The sequence below is a fragment of the Bos javanicus genome, chromosome 1 (assembly GCF_032452875.1).
Source record: "Bos javanicus breed banteng chromosome 1, ARS-OSU_banteng_1.0, whole genome shotgun sequence".
NCBI lineage: Eukaryota > Metazoa > Chordata > Mammalia > Artiodactyla > Bovidae > Bos > Bos javanicus.
The window spans coordinates 110,699,033-110,720,309 of NC_083868.1; the positions used below are offsets into that span (position 1 = coordinate 110,699,033).

General features: G+C 34.4%; 1 protein-coding gene across 3 annotated transcripts in view; it reads right to left on the minus strand.

Moving 5' to 3' along the window:
• Positions 1-21,277, minus strand: part of LEKR1 (leucine, glutamate and lysine rich 1) — a 214,911-nt gene that overhangs the window by 180,052 nt on the left and 13,582 nt on the right. For 2 of the 3 annotated variants that reach the window (XM_061417727.1, XM_061417712.1), the window contains exon 3: positions 9,460-9,674. The exons of the other annotated variant lie outside the window; for it this stretch is intronic. In XM_061417727.1, coding sequence (XP_061273711.1) covers positions 9,460-9,674 — 215 coding nt within the window. The remainder of the gene's footprint in view (positions 1-9,459; positions 9,675-21,277) is intronic. 3 annotated transcript variants of the gene reach the window in all.

Here is a 21,277-nt window from a genome sequence, read left to right on the forward strand (position 1 = left end):
GGAAAAGAAGAAATATTTGAAATAATGATTGATAATTTCCTCTAAATTATAATAATGTCAGACACCAACCACAGATCCAGGAACTTCAGAGAATACCAAGCAGGATAAATGCCAACTAAGGCTTAGCATGGGCTTTCCTGGTGCCTCAGTGGTAAAGAATCCACCTGCAATGCAAGGAATCACAGAAGACGCAGGCTCGAGTCCTGGGTCAGGAAGGTTCCCTGGAGGAGGGCATGGCAACCCAGTCCAGTATTCTTGCCTGGAGAATCCCATGGACAGAGGAGCATGGCAGGATATAGTCCATAGGGTCGCAAGGGGTTGGACATGACTGGAGTGACTGAGCACACATGCACATATATATTTATACATATATACATATTTATGTATGCTTATTTATAAGTAAAATAAACTGCAGCAATGATACAAGGGATGGGAGGGGGAAATTAGGAATATTTAGCTATTATAAGGCACTTGCACTACCGATAAAGCAGTGAAGTGTTACTTAAAAGTTGACCAGGCTTAGTTATAAAAATATATCACAAACTCTGTGTGTTAGTTACTAGTTGTGTCTGACTCTTTGGGACCCCATGGACTGCAGCCTGCCAGGCTCCTCCATTCATGAAATTTTCTAGTCAAGAATACTAGACTGGGTTGCCATTTCCTTCTCCAGGGGATCTTCCTGACCCAGGGATTGAATCTGGGTCTCCCTCATTGCAGGCAGACTCTTCACCATCTGAGCCACCAGAGGAGCCTCTAAAGCAACACCTTAAAAAGTGAGCAAAAGAAATAGAACTGATATTCTGAAAAAGATAAAATGGAACTATATTAAATGCTTGACTAAATCCACAAAAGACAGAAAAAGTGTGGAAGACAAAAATAACAACAAAGAAAAAGGGCAGCAAATAGAAAACAATAACCAAAAAATGATAGGTATTAATCCAACTATATCAGTCATTACTTTGATTATCAATGATTTAAATACACCGATTTAAAGACAGACTGTCAGAGTAGGTCAACTATCACATTGTCTTCAAGAAACACATTTTAAATATAAAGACACACACAGACTAAAAATAAAGGGGTGTAAAAAGATACATCATGCTAACACTAAACAAAAGAAATTTCAGACAGAGATTTCAAAACAAGGAACATTATCAGAAATAAAGAGGGGTATTATATAATGATAAAGGGGTCAGTGTTCTAAGAAGAGATAACAATCCTTAACAAGAGAGCTTAACAACAGAGCGTGAAAATATAGGGTTGACACAAAAAGTTCCTTCAGATTTTTCCATAAGATGTTATGGAGAAACCCAAACAAACTTTTTGGCCAACCCAATATGTAAGGCAAAAGCTACAGAGCTACAAGGAAGAACAGATTAATTACTATTACAGTTGGAGACTTTAACACCTTTTTACCAAAAATGGACAGATCCAGGAGGCAGAAAATCTGTAAGTTGAACTCAATAGTATCATCGCTCAACTGATATAAACTGACATGCATAGATGACTTCACCCAAAAACAGCAGTACAATGCATTCTTTTCAAGCTCACATGAAGCATTCTCCCAGATAGACACATTCTGGACCATAAAATACATCTTAACAAATTTAAAGGAATGAAAAATCATACAATGTCTGCACTCAAACATCTAACAATGAGATGAAGTTAGAAATTAAACTGAAAGAGCTAGGAAATCCCAAAATACTTAGAGATTAACCAACACCCTTCTGATTAACAGATATATCAAAGAAGAAATCACAATGAAATTTAAAAATACTTTGAATTAAATGAAAGTGAAAATACAGCTTACTGAAATTTGTGGGATGTAGCAAAAGCAATGGTTACAGGGAAATTTATGGCACTGAAAACATTTATTTGAAAAGAAAGATCTAAAATCAGCAATTTAAACTTCCACTTTAGGAAACTAGAAAAGGAAGAGCAAATTAAATCCAAAGTAAGCAGAAGAAAAGAAATAATAATAATTTATATAACTACAATAAAAATTTCACCAGAAGTCAATAAAATTGAAGTAGGAAATCAACAGAGGAAAAAATCAATAAAACCAAACGCTCAGTAACATTTATAATCTTCAGATAAGGTGAACAAAGGAAAAGGGAGAAGATTACAAATTGCTGATATCAGAAGTTAAAGAGAAATCATCAATAGAGATCCCTCAAAAAACTAAAAATACATGATCCAGCAATTCCACTCCTGGGTACAGAACCAAAGGAAACAAAATCATTAATTCAAAAAGATACATACACTCCAGTATTCAAAGCAGCATTATTTACAATAGACAAAATATGAAACCTACCTAAGTGTCCATCAAGAGATGTATGAATAAAGAAGAGGTGTTATAGTTATACAATAGAATACTACTCAGCCATAAAAAAAAATGAAAATTTTCCATTTGTAACAATATGGATAGACTTGGAGGGCATTATGCTAAATGAAATAAGTCAGAGAAAATACGAATAACATATCACTTATGTGTGGAAACTAAAACCCAAAAAACTAATGAATATAACAAAATGAAAACAGAATCACAGAGAACAAACTAGTGGTTACCAGCAGGGAGAGAAAAGGAGACAATACAAAGGTGGGGGATACAGAGATATAAACTAATATGTATAAAATAAACTAAAAGGATATACTGTACAACATGGAATACAGCCAATATTTTATAATAACTATAAGTGGAGTTGTAACCTCTAAAAAGTATAAATCACTATGCTATACAACTGTAACATATAATATTATACATCAACTATACCTCAACAGAAAAGGAAAAAAGTACAAAAAATTTTACAAAGAAATACCATGAATAACTCTATGCCCACAAATTTGATCACCAAGATAAAATAAATCAATTCCTTGAAGAAATGCTAAAACTCACACAAGAACAGACAATCTAAACATAGCTTAACCATAAAAAAAATTTCAAAAAAGTTTCATCGATAATTAATAAACTTCCAAAACAGCACTAGGCCCAGATGGAGTCACTGGTAAATTCTACCAAATATTTAAGGAAAAAATTATGTCCATTCTCTCTTCCAAAAGATTGAGAATATTTCCCAACTCATTTAATGAGGCCAGCATTACCCTAATACTAAACCATACAAAGGAATTACAAGAAAACTACAGATCAATATCTCTCATGAACATGGAAGTAAAGTCCTCAATAAAATATTAAAATATGTAAAAATCAATTATATACCACAACCAAATGGGATTTATTCTAGGTATCAAAGCTGGTTCAACAGTCAAAAACCAATTAGTCTATCACATTAACAGGCTAAAGAAAAATCACACAAGCATTTCAACAGGTACAGAAAAAACATTTGACAAAATCCAACATCCATTCAAGATAAAACTCTCAGCAAACTAGGATAAAGAAAAAATTCCTCACTTTTATAAAAAAAAAAATTTAGGGAATTCCCTGAAGTTTCAGTGGTTAGGACTCTGTGCTTCCACTGTTGGGGGCACAGGGTTGATCCCTCGTGAGGGAACTAAGATCCCAAATGCTGCGCAGCACAGACAAAAAAAAATTACAAAAAATCTACAGTTCATGTCATATTTAATAGCGGAAAACTTGAAGGCTTCCTGCTGAGAGCAAGAACAAGATGTCTGCTCTAACTACTGCTATTTAACATTGTATAAGAAGTCCCAACTTGTTCAGGAAGACAAGAAAATATAGGTATACAGATTAGGAAAGAAGAAATTAAACTTTGTTCACAGACGACATGATCACCTATACAAACAAACTGAAAAAATCAACAAACTCCTGGAACTAACAAGTACTTTTAGAAAGGCTCCAAGATAGAAAGTTAATTACACAAAAGTCAGTAACTTTCTTACATACCATGAACACATGAAGTTTAAAATCATTACCATTTACATTAGTGCCTTCCAAAAATGTAGGTATGAGGTGCAAACTGATGAAATATATATAAGAACTATATGAGGAAAACTATAAAACTCATATGAACAAAAACAAAGAAGAACTAAATAAAAGACATATTTAATGTCTGTGGATTATTAAGATTCAACATTGTCAGGACATCAATTCTTCTCAACTTGATCTACAGATTTAATTCAATTCCAAGCAAAATCCCAAATAAGTTATTTTGTGGATATGGACAAATTCTGAAATTTACATAGAGAGGAAAAAGATCCCGAATAGACAACTCAATATTGAAGGAAAAGAGCAAAGTTGAAAGACTGACAAAATCTGCCTTTAAGACTTAGTATAAAGCTACACAATATTAAAGATAGTGTTGTTTTGGTGGAAGAATAGACAAATAGATTAACGGAACAGGACAGAATCCATAAATGGAACCAAATAAATATATGGTCAACTGATCTTTGACAAAGGAGCAACAGCAATGTAATGGAGCAAGGATGGTCTTTTTAAACTGGAAACAACTAGACAACATCCTCATGCCCCCTCCTCCATCCTCAAAAAAAGGATTCTAGACACAGGTCATACACACTTCACAAATATCAACTCAAATATATGTATATTTCAGTTGATATAACATACAAACTGCAAAACTCCTATAAGGTAACATAGAAGAAAACCTAGATGACCTTGAGTACAGCAGTGACTTTTTAAATATGACACCAAAGGCAAGATTCATGAAATAAACAAGAAGCAGGACTTCATTAAATTTTAAAACTTCTGGTCTACAAAAGAGAATATCAACAGAAGTGGAAGATGAGCCACATACTGGGAGAAAATATTTGCAAAAGACACCTGATAAAGAACTATTGTCTAAAATATACAAAGAACTATTAACACTCAACAATAAGAAAACAAGCAATATGATTTAAAATAGGCAAAAGACCTGAACGAACACCTCAGAAAAGGAGACATACAGATAGCAGACATAATAAAATATATTCAACCTCATATGTCTTCAAGGAAATGTAAATTAAAACACAAGATACTATCACATACCTATTAGAATGGTGAAAATCCAAAACCCCAACGACACCAAAGGTTGGTGAGAATCTGGTAACAGGAACTCTCATTCATTGCTGCTGGGAATGCAGAATGAGAGAGCCACTCTGGAAGACAATTTGGTAGCTCCTCACAAAATTATACATACTTCTACTATATGATTTAGTAATCATACTCTTTGGTATTTACCCAAATGAGCTGAAAATACATGTCCACACAAAAACCTACACATAGATATTTCCAGCAGCTTTATTCATAACTGCCAAAATTTGGAAGCAACCTAGGTGTCCTTCAGTTTGGTGAATGGATAAACTGTGGTTCATCCAGAGAATGGAATATTATTCAGTCCTAAAAAAAAGAAACAAGCTATAAAGCCATGAAAAGACATGGAGTAAATTTAAATGTATATTACTAACTGAAAGATGCCAATTTTTAGAAAGTTACACACTATAGTACTCTAACCATACGACATTCTCTTTCTTCTTCAGTCATGTCTGACTCTTTGCAACCCCATGAGATTCTCCAGGCAACACTGCTGGAGTGGGCTGCCATGCTCTCCTCCAGAGGATCTTTCCAACCCAGGGATCAAACTTGTATCTCCTGCATTGGCAGGTGGGTTCTTTACCACTAGTGTCACCTGGGAAGCCCGTTTTGTTTTGGGGTACAGCCAATTAACAATGTAATAGTTTCAGGTGAACAGCAAAGGGACTCAGCCGCACATATACATGTATCCATTCTCCCTCAAACACCCCTCCCATACAGGCTGCCACATAACATTAAGCAGAGTTTCATATGCTATATAGTAGGTATTTTTTGGTTATCCATTTTAAAAGTAGCAGTGTGTCCATGTCAATCATCCCAAACTTCCTAACTATTCCTTCCCCACCTCCTTCCACCAGCAAAAAGTTCATTCTCTGTGAGTCTGTTTCTATTTTGTAAGTAAATTCATTGGCATCATTTCTTTTTAGATTCCATATAAGAGACGTCATATAGTATTTCTCCTTCTTTGACTTATTTCACTCAGTATTACACTCTCCAGGTCCATCCATGTTGTTGTAAATGGCACTATCTCATTCTTTTTAAAGGTTGAGTAATATTCTATTGCATGCGTGTACCATATCTTCTTTATGCATTCTTCTGTCAATGGACATTTTCAACAATATGACATATTGAAAAAGGCAAAACTATGGAGACAACTATGGAACAGTGATTGCCCATCCTTAGAGGGGAGGGAGGGACAAACAGGCAGAACACAGGATCTCTAGGGCAGCATTATCTATTCTGTATGATACTACAATGGTAGATATATGGTATTTAATATTTGTCAAAACCCATGGAATTTACAACATCAAAGGGGCTCTGTGACAATCTAGAAGGGTGGGATGGGGAGGGAGATGGGAGGGAGGTCCAGAAGGGAAGGGACATGGGTGTACCTATGACTGATTCTTGTTGATGTATGACAGAAAACCACAAAATTCTGTAAAGCAATTATCCTCCAATTAAAAAAATGAATAAAGTGGCAAAAAAAAAAAAGCTAACCTTAATGTAAAACCATGTATTTGCGGTGATAATGATGTACCAAAACAAGCTCATTAACTATAACAAATATTTCTCTGTGATATGGGGTGTATATAATGAGAGAAGTTATAGATGTGTTGTTGTTTAGTTGCTAAGTCATTTCCAACTCTTTTGTGACCCTATGGACTGTAGTCCACCAGGTTCCTCTGTCCATGGAATTCTCCATGGAAGAATACTGGAGTGCGTAGCCATTTCCTTTTCTAGGAGACCTTTCCAACCCAGGGATTAAACCTGCATCTCCTGCATTACAGGCGGATCCTTTACTGCTGAGCCACCAGGGAAGCCCTTATAGGTGTATAGGAACAAAAAATAAATAAATATTTATAAAAGAACAATAAAAAACACGAAATCATAAATCCAACTAATAAACAGATTAAAAGACTTACCAAAACAATACCATAAAAGTTTTAAATATATGTTATTTTTCAACTTGCTTGAATCTAGGTTAGCAAAAGCCAGAACAAATTTCTGTTGTTTGCAACCAAAAGGACTTGACACAGAACCCTTTCCAGAATTCGGCATATTTTTTTTTAATTTATACCAAAAAACATACAATAAACAATAAGATAAACCATGAGAAAATATTAGCAATGTGTAAATAAAGTATAAGTCCATATTATATTAAAAACTCCTTAACATAAAAACATAGAAATAGCACCATAGAAATTTGGACAATATATATGAACAAGTAATTCATAAAAGAAGAAATATACATATCTAATAAACATATGAAAAAAAATTCAACCTCACTAGCAATAAAGAACCCCACTCCAGTACTCTTGCCTGGAAAATCCCATGGATGGAGGAGCCTGGTAGGCTGCGGTCCATGGGGTCGCTAAGAGTCGGATACGACTGAGCAACTTCACTTCCACTTTTCACTTTCATGCACTGGAGAAGGAAATGGCAAACCACTCCAGTGTTCTTGCCTGGAGAATCCCAGGGACGGGGGAGCCTGGTGAGCTGCCATCTATGGGGTCACACAGAGTCAGACACAACTGAAGTGACATAGCAGCAGCAGCAGCAATAAAGAAACACTAAATAATCATGAAGTAACTTTTTTTTTTTACCAAGAAAAAAAGTGAAAATTTGAGAAAAGAAAATTCCAATACTAACAAGATCTAAGAAAATGGCCACTTTATAAACTATTGGCCAAATATAAATTAACCCTGTCTTCTCAAAGGACAATTTGGAATAATGTCCATCAAAGTCTTAAATTGGCATTTACTTTCTTTTCAGCAAATTCACTTCCAGGAATTTATCCTATAGAAAAACATATGTACACAAGAATATAAATATAAATACTATGTGTAGTCATAAATACTGGAAATAATCTAAATGTTGAAAAGAGAAATGGTTCAGTAAATTATGGCATATTCTTAGTAAGGAAGACATTGTAGCAGTTAAGAATAAGATAGATCTATATGTATAACATGGAACAATTTCCAGAATATAAAATTAAGTGGTAAAAATCACACATACTTTTAATATATTACTTATATATTAAAACTTTATATATATATAAAATTTTATATATATTTTATATATATAAAAACTAGTCTATTGAAAAATAGTTTTAAAACTACATAGCTTAAATATAATATATTACAAATATTTTTAAAATATATCTTTAATAAAGCTTAAAGAACAATGAAGGATCTAGAAATATACACCAAACCATTAAAAGTATTACTTTTTATTTCCAGTGAAAGTAATCAGAAGAATAAAAAAGGACTTTCTTGAATTTTCTTCTATATATTTCTTTTATTTTGTATGTTTACATAGTATTCATATAATTACTAAAGAAAGTAAACTATAACACTAAACAAAAGAATCTGACAAGCAAAAACCCTCCGTATTTAAAATTTTAAACTAAATACTTTAATTTTTTTTATTTCTCCACTCAAATATGATTAAATACTTTTTCAGACCTGAAATTCAAGAAAACAAAACTTTCCTAGCCAAAGACTAAGAACTGATATTTACTATAATTATTTAAATTTGTAATAAAATTTAAGACAAGTACTTAATCCTAAGAGATTTAAGAAAACTTCTACAAGGATACAACGTTCAATATATTCATTAGTTCATTGTTTATTACATCAACTGTCAATATTTTAAAGTGGAAAAATATTCATTCAAAGGAAAAGTCATGAAATAACAGCAAAAATCCTTTGTATTATATAAGCTCCATGAGGTGTCTTTAGGCAGAATAAATTGCTGATTGGACCTGACCAGCATTAGGAACTCAATCTCTGATTTTACTCTGATTTTACCATTTAGATTTATAGAATAAAGTTTTCATGTTATGCAAAGGTTGCCAAAACATTAAAACTGGCACATGATTCTAAATCAATAAAGCTGGAATAAAATCAACTTTATTGATTTAGAATCATGTGCCAGTTTTAATGTTTTGGCAACCTTTGCATAACATGGAAACCTTATTTATAAATCTAAATGGTCAAGGACATCTAAAAAAATATTAGATATAAAAATTATCAAAATTCACCTGATTTTTTATAGACAAAACTTTCTAATGATAAAATTAAGATATAAATCTGGAGAAAAGTAAAAGTCAACCCATCTCAACCTATAGTTACTGAATTAATTGGTTTCTAGTTATTCAGATGGATAGAGGAGGCTGGCAGGCTACAGTCCATGGGTCACAAGAGTTAGTTATGACTTAGCGACTAAACCACCACCACCAATGATTCAGATAGAAACACAGCCTCAAAGGAATATTCAGATTATGTCTAGGAATTATACTTAGTAATCAGTAATAATTAATGAACAAATTCAAATGTACCAAGGTATAAATTATACTTGATATAGAGAAATTCTAGAAAAACAAAAGTCAAATCTATTTTCTGTACTTTTCTTCCAAACTAAATAAATGATAGAAAAGAATAACATACTCTAACCTTTCTGTTTGGGATTCATTGTCAATTTTGTACTGTTCAAAATCTTGGCTAAGAGACTGTAGTTTTTCTTGAAGTCTCTTTTCACGTTCTATACTTCCTTGATAAAATTTCATCTCTTTTTCCATTGCTTTTACTTTTTCTTCCATAGCCTTAAACTCATGTAGAATTAGATAGCTGACTCCACAGTACTTACAAACTTTTTCTTCAGGAGACATCTATAAAATAGAACATACATTTACTGAAATGATATTTTTTTATTTCTAAAAACTAAAGTTCAACCATCTTGGCCAAATAAAATAAATGTATATTGTGCTCTGCCATGGAGCAATAATTACAACACTTCATAAAATTTTAAAAAATGGCATGATATTGACTCTAACAAAATCTTGAAATTAGAATAGGGTCTTTCAGAGTAATAATTTCCCCACAGTATCTCTAAGAAAGATTTACCCTTGAAATATCTGCCATAAGATAAAACTTTTTGATGAAAATATCTTTACAATTCTTGTTTTAAGATGAATTTTCCCTGATATGTGAAGAAATCATTGGCCTTTCACTGCCAACTGCACTGTGATCCTGGAGATGGCTCTTAGCTTATTCAGACTTCATTTTCCTCATTTATACAATTATGGCATTGGGCCAAATGAGTTCTCAGTTCCTGTTCAGTTTTAACATTTTATGATTTGCACAGAATTTAACATTCTGTCATAAAACCACAAATAGAAGAAACACTTTGAACTTAATCTCTTCTCCCTAATCAGTTCTTTTCCCCCTCAGGTAGGTAAAGTTATACCTATTTTACAGATAAGAACATAGGGACTACTGAAGTTAAATAACCAGCTGATAAGTGGAGAAGCTGACATTAAACCCAAGTCTATTTTAAAACCAGCACTTATGCCTGTAATCATTTGTATCATATTTATCTACCATGTGAATGTCTGCTAAATTCTCTTACTTCCTTCAAATAAAATGCTTATATATCTTTGGCCAGATACAGGGAGTGAAAAATAGAATTTTAGTGAAGTCAAGAGAGACGTAATTCTTTTTTCTGTATCAAGTATACAAATATTCCTCAAGCAGCCTCTACCTGTCTTGCTTTTCATAAAGATAAGACAGATTCATTAAACATTTGCGTCAGGGCACTAAAACTAAAGCAACTCTTGGACTATACAAAGAATGCCTACTCTTAATGCAACTTTGTTAAGACTATAGAAACTGCTCCTATAACTAAGAGCGATGCCACCATATATGCCTATCAATGTCATCTACCATATGTGTCTATCCATGCCATTATAAAAGAGTTACTTGATACAAACTAATAATAACTTTTATAGTTATTTTCATTTAAACTTAATAAAAATTTCAAATTAAAAACTATGATATAATACTACAAGATACAGATGAATGAGTACATCAGTCATCTAACTGCGACTGACACCAAATTTATAGATTTATGAAACAAGTTTGAAAGAAATCATAAAGATAACCTGGCTCAAGCGTGGATCTGTTCATTGAGACTATTCCAACCTAGATAAGTTGTTATCCAGAGTCTATCTCAGCACTCAAAAATGATGGGAAACTACTTTGTAAAACAGCCTGTTTCATCTTCTGATGGTTTTGTCTATGAGGGAATTCTTTCTCATGCTGGTCCCAAATCTGCTTCCTGGAGCATCCACCAGTCCTAGACCACCTAGTAACCATAAGGAATAACCAGATCTTTCTCTAATATTTAAAGACGGCTATTAGGAACACTACATATCTTTTAATTCTTTAGGTCAACACTTCCAATTCCTTCAGCTATTTCACATAATGACGGTTTTGAATTTCTTTCTCAGTCTAGATAATTTTATCTAAACATGTTCCAGTGTTCTATATCTATTTCAAAGTACGGAGTCCAGAATTGAATACTACTGTTGGTCTCATTAAAGCAGAATAAGAGTGGACCCGTATTTCCCTCATTATAAGATCTCAATAATACCATTAGTAACACAATTTAATGCAATCAGATCACAATGGTCTTCTGTATTTTTATCAATTATATGTTGCTATTATATACTAAAGCTGGCTTTTATGTTAAATAAAACCCCTACCCAAAACCACATTGCAGTGTAAAACCATGTCCCATTATACTGAATATACCAAGTCATTCCTTCCCACTATGTCCCCTTTTGTAGAGAATCCACCTTCCATAGTCCTGGCTACTCTGGTAATATGACTAAAACCCCCTCCAACAATCCACCCTAGCATGGCTGAGTGATGAATGAAGGTTGGACATTTAACCTAGAAAAACCAAGTCCTGAGCTGGGATGAGCCAGCTGAGACTATAAGTGTTGAAGACCAGGCAATTAGGACATCTTTAGCACAGCCAGAATATATAAGGATCACATGCAAGGTACAGAGTAAGCCACATTACTGGGATGAAAGAGAATAAGCAAACACACAGAGAGAAGATGAGAAAAAGACATTGCAGATCCAGTGTAAGAGAGAAAGAAATTGGAACCAGATACTGTCTCACACCCAATGACCTTCCACTTCCTTACTCCAGTCCCTGCTAAGACCTAATTGCCCTACTTGCCTTTTGGAATCCATACCCCATGTTCTCCCACTATTCTCACTTTTCCCCCTAAAGCTACCTATTCCTTACAACCAATAACCCTCATTCTCCTATGTGAGCATTTAGCTTTTCAGATACAAGTGCAGAAAAACAAATATAATTGTAAATATAAATAAATAAATAAAATTTAATGTATATACATACACATATGCATGTATGTTTTAGACTCAAACTTTAGTTAAGTGACTTTGTATCCAGAAAATTCTAAGCTTTGTATATTCTGCAAACTGATTCTGGCAAGTTGTTTTATCCATCTAATTATTGATAAAGAATGTTGAACATGAGTTCTACCCTCAGTATAAGGTTGAGGGTAGAACTCTATAGCTTGTCATATCTGCTTGGTTTGGTCTGGGGGTGGTTTAGTTGCTAAGTCATGTCTGACTCTTGTAACACCATGGACTATAGCCCACCAGGCTCCTCTGTCCATAAGATTCTCCAGGCAAGAATACTGGAATGGGTTGCCATTTCCTTCTCATATCTGCTTGCTGCTACTGCTAAGTCGCTTCAGTCGTGTCCGACTCTGTGCGACCCCATAGACGGCAGCCCACTAGGCTCCTCTGTCCCTGGGATTCTCCAGGCAAGAATACTGGAGTGGGTTGCCATTTCCTTCTCCAATGCATAGAAGTGAAAAGTGAAAGTGAAGTTGCTGAGTCGTGCCCGACTCTTAGCAACCCCAGGGGCTGGAGCCTACCAGGCTCCTCCGTCCATGGGATTTTCCAGGCAAGAGTACTGGAGTGGGGTGCCATTGCCTTCTCCATATCTGCTTGGTTAATACTAAATCCATTACTCAGCACATTACAGATACAGTGTTTCAACTGGTTGCTAAACAACCCAATGACTTGTGTAATCTGTCTATATTTATTCATATGGCCTTTAGGAATATTAAGACAAACTTTGTCAAATGCCTTCATAAATTACATATATTCTATGTCAACTACAGTCCCTAAATCTAGTGACTCTGCACAAAATGGAATGGCAAAGCCTACATGCTAGTTCTGTTCAAGAACATAAAACTGGCTCAAGGGTTATTGTCTTTTCTAACACATGCTCACAAATTGCCCTTTAATACAGTCTAGAATCTTGTCTGGGAGTTCACTGGTAGTAATTTATGGTCATTCTATACATGGAATGGTATTTGTATGTTATCCTCTTACTCTCTACATGTTTTCAAAGATCATCAAGAGTGGCTCGGCAATCCTATTGAAATATACTATCAGTCCCCAGGAATATAAATCATTCAGGTCAAGAGACCTGAACTAATGCAGAACATACGCATATTTTCTTACAGTCCCTTTGCCCATCATGAGTTTTGGTTCCTTCTCATCAATTTAAAAATTCTTACTCTAAAGAACTTTCATCCTTAGCCTATTAATCACAGTTCTTTCCCTGCTCCTGGGAAAATGTCATGTCCTTATTTTAAAGAAAACTCTTGCTGGATAGAGCTTATTTGTAGCCTGACGTACAAAACACAAATTGTATAAACTTCAAAATTTTGAAAATTATTAGAATGTTATTCCACCATAGCAAGCGTGGTGGGAAAAGCTGAAATAAGTGAAATATACATGCTATAAAACAGGCTTCTAGATGTTCAGCATAGGAAGCCAAAATATGATATTTACTATAATCTAGGAAACAAAACAATTACAAAATAAATAATAAATCCATAAGAGTAGTCTCTAGGTTTCATTTAGTACAACCTAAGTCACTGATGATCTACATGAAACAAGTATACTGAACAAAGGTTTCAGTGCTATTAAACTGTAAATAGTTTTCAGTAAGTAAAACTGCAACAGTAAAATATAATAACACTTTCAAACTCTTTGTATCTGTATAGGCTAATTACTTAGGACATTTCTGTGAAACTTGAGAAGATATGAAATACTATAATTATGTTCCCAAATGAAGTAAGTAAACCTTAGCTGTTTCTTGTGAAATATAATTTGCGCTTCATTCTTATAACTTGGTGTTGTATCATGTCGTTTTGTAAGTAAAATAATGACATGTTGTCATTCCTGAGAAAAGAGCTATCATTAGCAGGATGTTTTTGCTTTTTACAAGATGCACTTTGGAGAAGGCATCAACAAATGCAGTATATTAAACAAATGCGGAACCATTTAAAAATAAATTGTAAACTATACTTTTCAAATGCAATATTTGTACTTTTCAAATTATAGTTATTTAATATAAAAATGATGCAAATTTTTTAAAAGGTTAAATTAGGCTTCAGATCCTTTTCAAAGCTCCTAACTATGCTTCAAGTGGAAAAAACACTCAGTAACCTCCTAGTGCCCAAGTGAAGCATTCTCTGCTCAAAAAATTGTTCTCCCTTCCTTTCCCCACCCATTCCATGCTTTCTATGCTTGCATAAGGAGGAAAGAAATAGGAAAAATTTCACTGCTGAAAAAATGACAGCACATACAAAATGTTAACCTTTCTAATAAGTTTTACATTAAAAAAGATACCTTTACTCAAAGGTAGTGAATTTAGTCTAGCTAGTGAATTTCATTCAGATTGGGAGAAACATTTTCAGACAGAACAGAAGACTTTTTGAGTCATTAGTAACACAGACCGCCTGACCAGTTCATAAGGCCATCAAAACCCTTCCTTTCAATAAGTCAACTGGCAGTACTACCAACTTAAAAACCACTTTGGTAAAGACCATCTACCCAAAACCCCTATTTCCAGCAATATGTGCTTTTCTAATATATAAACAGTACTGTTCTCAAATTTATACGAAAAGGCAAAGGAACTAGAAAAGCTAAAAGAGTACTGAAAAACAAGAATAAAGTGGGAAAAGTATTTTACCTGATTTCAAGGTAAATCTGTATTGCTACAGATTACTACAGGGTAAATACTGTATTGCTACAGTAATCAATACAACATGGTATTGGTGAAAGGATAGAAGCAAAGATCAAATGGAATAGAATAGAAAACCCAGAAATAGATGAAAATAAATATGCCAAACTGATTTTTGGCAGAGGTACCAAAAGCAATTCAGTAAAGGAAAAACCACCTTTTCAGCAAATGGTCTTGGAACAATTGGATACCCATAGATTAAAAATAATAATAAAAATAAAAAATAAAAGGATTTCAAACTAAACCTCACACTCCATTAACTTAATTAACTTACAGTGGGTCATGGACTAAACTGAACAACATAAAAATATGATTTTAGAAGAAAAAAGCCTAGGAAGAAATCCTCAGGATCTAAACTAGGCACAGTTTTTACACTTGATACCAAAAGCATGATCTATAGAAGGAAAAACCGATAATCTGAATTGCAAAATTTAAAACTTCTGCTCTGTAAAACACTCTGTAAAGAGGATGAAATGACAAGCTACAGACTTGGAAAAAAAGATATGCAACCACGTATTTGACAATGGACAAGTACCTAGGTCATATAAAGAATGCTCAAAACTCAACAGTTAAAAAAAAATCAAATTAGAAAATGGTTAAGAGATAGATCACCTAAAAGGACACATGGATGCCAAATAAGCACATGAAAAAATAGTCAGTATCATTAGTCATTAAGAAAATGCAAATTAAGACAACAATAAGCTATCACTGCACACCTATAAGAAAGATTATAATAAAAATTAATGACAGTGGCACAATATATTTAAAGTGATAAAAGGGAAAAAACTGCAACCAAGAATACTCTATCCAGGAAGGCTTTCATTCAGATTTGATGGAGAGATCAAACGTTTTATAGATAAGCAAAAGCTAAAAGACCTTAAAACACCACCAAGCCAACTTTACAAGAAATGTTAATGTGATTTCTATAAGTAAAAAAGAAAAAAAGGCCACAACTAGAAATATGAATATTACAAAGAGAAAAAGCCCATTGGTACAGGCAAATATATAGTAAAGAAAGGAAATGAACCAGAAATAAAGCTTGTAGAAAAGTTAAAAAACAAAAGTAAGAAAATCATCTATACCCAAAATAGGCAGTTAAGAGATACACAAAACAATCCGATGTGAAATATTGTGTTAAAGAGAGTAATAATGAGGGGAGGAGAGTACAAATGCAAGGGTGTTAAAATACATTTGAAATTAAAAGGTCTACAATTTAAGACCATATCAGTTCAGTTTAGTTGCTCAGTCGTGTCCAACTCTTTGCAACCCCATGAACCACAGCACGCCAGGCCTCCCTGTCCATCACCAATTCCCGGAGTCCACCCAAACCCATGTCCATTGAGTCGGTGATGCCATCCAACCATCTCATCCTCTGTCGTTCCCTTCTTCTCCTGCCCTCAATCTTTCCCAGCATCAAGGTCTTTTCAAATGAGTCAGCTCTTCACATCAGGTTGCCAAAGTATTGGAGTTTCAGCTTCAACATCAGTCCTTCCAATGAAAACCTAGGACTGATCTCCTTTAGGACAGATTGGTTGTATCTCCTTGCAGTCCAAGGGACTCTCAAGACTCTTCTCCAACACCACAGTTCAAAAGCATCAATTCTTCGGTGTTCAGCTTTCTTCACAGTCCAACTCTCACATCCATACATGACCACTGGAAAAACCATAGCCTTGACGAGATGGACCTTTGTTGGCAAAGTAATGTCTCTGCTTTTTAATATGCCATCTAGGTTGGTCATAACTTTCCTTCCAAGGAGTAAGCATCTTTTAATTTCATGGCTGTAATCACCATCTGCAGTGATTTTGGAGCCCAGAAAAATAGTCAGCCACTATATATATGTATGTGTGTGTATATATATTTATCTGCTGCTGCTGCTAAGTCGCTTCAGTTGTGTCCAACTGTGTGCAACTCCATAGACGGCAGCCCACCAGGCTCCTCCATTCCTGGGATTCTCCAGGCCAGAACACTGGATTGGGTTGCCATTTCCTTTTCCAACGCATGCATGCATGCTAAGTCACTTCAGTCGTGTCTGACTCCGTGCAACCCTATGGACAGCAGTCCACCAGGCTCCTCTGTCTAAGGGATTCTCTAGGCAAGAATACTGGAATGGGTTGCCATTTCCATATATATATACATATATATATATATATATATATATAGCGCTATATATAAGCCTCATGGTAAACCACAAACCAAAAACTGACAATAGATACAAACATACACACACAAAAAGGAATCCAAACACAGCACTAAAGACAGTCATCAAATCACAAGAGAAAAGAACAAAAAAAGAAGAAAGGAACAACAAAGATCTGAAAAAATTAACAAAATGCCAATAAGAACATAGATATCAGTAATTACTTTAAATATAACTGGATTAAATGCTCCAATCAAAACACCTTGAGTGGCTCAATGGAAACAAAAACCAGATCAGTATATATGCTGCCTACAACAGTCTCATTTCAGACTTAAAGACACAAACAGATTGAAAATGAAGGGATAGAAAAAGGTATTCATTGCAAATGGAAATCAAAGGAAAGCCGGGTTGGCAATACCTACATAAGATAAAATCGGTTTTAAAATAAAGAATGTTACAAGAGACAAAGACATTAAATGATCAAGTGCTAAATCCAAGAACATATAATAATCACAAATATATATAAGCCCTAATAAAGCAGCATCTAAATACATAAAGCAAATACTAACAGATATAAAGGAAGGAATTGACAGTAATACAATAATAGTAGGGGATTTAACATCACACTTACATCAATGGAGAGATCATCCAAGCAGAAAATTAATCAGGAAACACTGGCCTTAAATTACAAACTAAACCAGATGAACTTAATAGATATACATAGAACATACACCATTACAAAGCAGAAGAATATGCTTCTTTTCAAGTGCCTGGAAACATTCTCCAGGACAGTTCACATACTAGGCCACAAAACAAAACTTGGAAAATTTAAGAAAACTGAAATCATATCAAGTATCTTTTCCAACCACAATACTATGAGACTACAAATCAATTACAATGGAAAAAAAACTTAAAAAAAAAAAAAAACATGTGGAGGCTAAACAATATACTACTAAACAACCAATGGTTCACTGGAGAAATAAAAAAAGAAATTAAAAAATTACTTGGAAAAAAGAAATTTAAAATTTCTTTTAATTTAAAAAAAAGAAATTTAAAATTACTTTGTAATTAAAAATTACAAAAATTAAATGAAAATGAAAACAAAACAAAAGGACACAGAAAAAGAGGACAGTTTGTAGCAATAAAAGTTTAACTCAGGAAACAAGAAATATCTCAAATAAACAACCTAACCTTACACCTAAAGGAACTAGAAAAAGAAAACCAAACAAAACCCAAAGTTAGTGGAATGAAAAACCATAAAGATGAGAGAAGAAACAAGTTAAATGGAGACTCTAAAAATTATAGAAAAGATCAGTACAACTAAGTGCTGGTTCTTTGAAAAGGTAAACAAAATTGATAAACCTTTAGCCAGACTCACCAAGAAAAAAGAGAAAAGACAAAAATTAATAAAATCAGAAATGAAAAATAAGTTACAACCAACATCATAAAAATACAAAAGATTGTAAGTGACTACTAAGAACAAATATATGCCAATAAAATGGATGACCTAGAAGAAATGGACAAATTCCCAGAAATTTACAATTTCTAGGAAACAGGACTCCCATGGCTGAAACAGGAAGAAATAGAAACTATAACAGACAAACTACTGGTAATGAAATTGAATCAATTATTTTAAAACTCAGGGAAAAAAAAAAGTCCAAGAGCAGACAGCTTCACAAGTGAATTTTACCAAACATTTAGAGAAGAGTTAACACCTATCTTCCTCAAACTATTCCAAAAAACTGCAGAGGAAGGAATGCTTCCACACACTCTATGAGGCCAGCATCACCCTTATACTAAACCCAGACAAAAGAAACTACAGGCCAATATCACTGAGGAACACAGATGCAAAAATCCTCAACAAAATATTATTAAATTGAATCTAACAATACATTACAAGGATCATAAACCATGCTCAAGTGGGATTTATCCCAGGGTTGCAAAGAATATCTGTATATCAATGTAATACACCACATTAATAAATTGAAGAATAAGGACCATATGATCACCTTCAGTTCACTTCAGTCGCTCAGTCGTGTCCTACTCTTTGCAACCCCATGAACTGCAGCACACCAGGCCTTCCTGTCCATTACCAACTCCCGGAGTCCACCCAAACCCATGTCCATTGAGTTGGTGATGCCATCCAACCATCTCATCCTCTGTCGTCCCCTTCTCCTCCTGCCCTCAATCTTTCCCAGCATCAAGATCTTTTCAAATGAGTCAGCTCTTCGCATCAGGTGGCCAAAGTACTGGAGTTTCAGCTTTAACATCAGTCCTTCCAATGAACACCCAGGACTGATATCCTTTAGGATGGACTGGTTGGATATCCTTGCAGCCCAAGGGACTCTCAAGAGTCTTCTCCAACACCACAGTTCAAAAGCATCAATTCTTCAGCACTCAGCTTTCTTTATAGTCCAACTCTCACATCCATACATGACCACTGGAAAAACCATAGCCTTGACTAGATGGACCTTTGTTGGCAAAGTAATGTCTCTGCTTTTTAATATGCCATCTAGGTTGGTCATAACTTTCCTTCCAAGGAGTAAGCATCTTTTAATTTCATGGCTGCAATCACCATCTGCAGTGATTTTGGAGCCCAGAAAAATCTGGACAAAATTCAACACCCATTTATGATAAAAACTCTCACAAAGTGAGTATAGATATAACATACCTCAACATAATAAAGGCCATGTATGACAAGCCCAAAGCTAACATCATACTCAATAATGAAAGTATTTCCTCTGATATTAGGAATAAGACAATGCCCATTCTTGCCACTTTTATTCAACATAGTATTGGAAGTCTTAGCCATGGCAATTAGGTAAGAAAAATAAATAAAAGAATTCTAATTGCAAAGGAAGAAGTAAAACTGTCATAGTTTGCAAATGACACAATATTGTCCATAGAAAATCCTAAGGATACCACCAAAAAACTACTAGAGCTCATCAATGAATTCAGTAAAGTTGCAGGATAGAAAATGAATGTACAGAAATCTGTTGCATTTCTATATACTAACAATAAACTATCAGAAAGAGAGATTAGTCTTTTGGACTCTGTGGGAGAGGGTGAGGGTGGGATGATTTGGGAGAATGGCACTGAAACATGTATAATATCATATGTGAAAAGAATTACCAGTCCAGGTTCAATGCATGATACAGAATGCTCGGGGCTGGTGCACTGGGATGACCCAGAGGGATGGTATGGGGAGGGAGGTGGGAGGGGGTTCAAGATGGGGAACACGTGTACACCTGTGGCAGATTCATGTTGATGTATGTAAAAACCAATACAATATTGTAATTAGCCTCCAATTATAATAAATAGATTTATATTAAAAATAAATAAATAATTTTTTTTAAAAGACAGAAAGAGAAATTAAAGAAACAGTCATATCAAAAAGAATAAAATTAACCCAGGAATAAACCTACCTGAGGAGGTAGGGAAAACTATGAGACACAGATGAAAGAAACTGATGATGAAACAAACAGATGAAAAGATACATACCATGTTTATGAACTGTAAGAATACTGTTTAAATGACCATACTACTAAAGGCAATCTTCACATTCAATGCAATTCCTATCAAAATATCAACGGCATTTTTCATATAACTACAACAGTTTTATAAATTGCATAGGAATACATTTATGTATTTCTAAATGTGATACACTGGAGAAGGGAATGGCAAACCACTTCAGTATTCTTGCCTTGAAAACCCCATGAACACTATGGAAAGGAAAAGTGATAGGATACTGAAAGAGGAACTCCCCAGGTCAGTAGGTGCCCAGTATGCTACTGGAGATCAGTGGAGAAATAACTCCAGAAAGAATGAAGGGATGAAGCCAAAGCAAAAACAATACCCAGCTGTGGATGTGACTGGTGATAGAAGCAAGGTCCGATACTGTAAAGAGCAATATTACATAGTAACCTGGAATGTCAGGTCCATGAATCAAGGCAAACTGGAAGTGGTCAAACGAGATGGCAAGAGTGAACATCGACATTCTAGGAATCAGCGAACTAAAATGGACTGGAATGGGTGAATTTAACTCAGATGACCATTATATCTACTAGTGCAGGCAGGATTCCCTCAGAAGAAATGGAGTAGCCATCATGGTCAACAAAAGAGTCCGAAATGCAGTACTTGGATGCAATCTCAAAAACGACAGAATGATCTCTGTTCGTTTCCAAGGCAAACCATTCAATATCACAGTAATC